The sequence below is a fragment of the Austrofundulus limnaeus genome, unplaced genomic scaffold, assembly GCF_001266775.1.
Source record: "Austrofundulus limnaeus strain Quisiro unplaced genomic scaffold, Austrofundulus_limnaeus-1.0 Scaffold2831, whole genome shotgun sequence".
NCBI lineage: Eukaryota > Metazoa > Chordata > Actinopteri > Cyprinodontiformes > Rivulidae > Austrofundulus > Austrofundulus limnaeus.
This window is the reverse complement of record NW_013955233.1, coordinates 6712-7700: the sequence shown is the minus strand read 5'-3', so window position 1 is coordinate 7700 and position 989 is coordinate 6712. Positions and strand designations below refer to the sequence as shown.

Below are 989 nucleotides of genomic sequence, written 5' to 3'. Positions count from 1 at the left end.
TTGTAAGTTAAATATTTAGTTTATAAACTATGACATTTATAAATGTATGAATCATATGGTGAAAAACTGACTTTGAAAAATAAATCTGTTCTTGTTTTTCATATAAAAGACTAAATAAAAGAAAAAAACTTGGAGGTAATTTCTGACTGTGTAACTTTACAAACAGCACCACATACTGGAGGAGTTGTCTGAACATCATTCCACCCTCAGTCCTGATAGTAGACATGTGAGAGGCAGAAGAGTGTCTTGGTTGTACAAAGAGGAAGAGGATGAAAGGATGAAGAGATGAAAGGAGGAGAGTACTCACTGAGCTCGCAGCACACTGTGACACGCAGCTTCATACATGGCAGAGGAGGGCCTTCATCTGTCGGCAGGGCTGCACAGAACAAGAAAAGGGAAATGTAAATCAGCTACTTACTCATCAAACCCAACAAACAGTCAGGCGTCACCATGCTAACGTGTCAGGTGTAAAAAGAAAATATGCAGAATAAAATCATTCAAAAAAAGAACTGTGCTCCGTTTATTTAGATAAAATACATTCCTTGTTTAAAATCAGGGATGGTTTTCTCATTTAACTACACCAGTGTGTCATTATTCTTACAGAGGACTGGATCTTTGTGGTTTTATCAGAGCTCTATAAAGTACTTGAAAAAATACCAAGTAAAAGTAAAATTACATGAACAAAAAATGACTTTGGTAAAAATAATTTTCATTTTTTCTGTCTCAGAGTGCATTACAAATTAATCCCAAAAGAATTTAGAAAAAAGGTTTCAACATATGAAGTGGAGCATCGTGGTGAAATGTCATCATGCTGCATTTGTTAAAGTCAAACTGTTGGGCTTCATCTGGACACTCAGACAGACAGACAGACAGAAAAACAGAAAAAGAGAGTGAGAAACAAAAAAGAGAAAGAAAAAGAGAAAGAAAGAAAAAAGAAAGAAAGAGAGAATGAAAGAAAGAAAGAAAGAAAGAAAAAAGAAAAGGAGAAA

General features: G+C 34.7%; 1 protein-coding gene across 1 annotated transcript in view; it reads right to left on the bottom strand.

The window, feature by feature from the left end:
- Positions 1-989, bottom strand: part of LOC106511478 (ephrin-A2) — a gene marked incomplete at its 5' end in the record, with an annotated part of 7634 nt that overhangs the window by 3709 nt on the left and 2936 nt on the right. Inside the window, one exon of the mRNA XM_014000230.1 lies at positions 308-376. Within this exon, the coding sequence (XP_013855684.1) occupies positions 308-376 (69 nt within the window). The remainder of the gene's footprint in view (positions 1-307; positions 377-989) is intronic.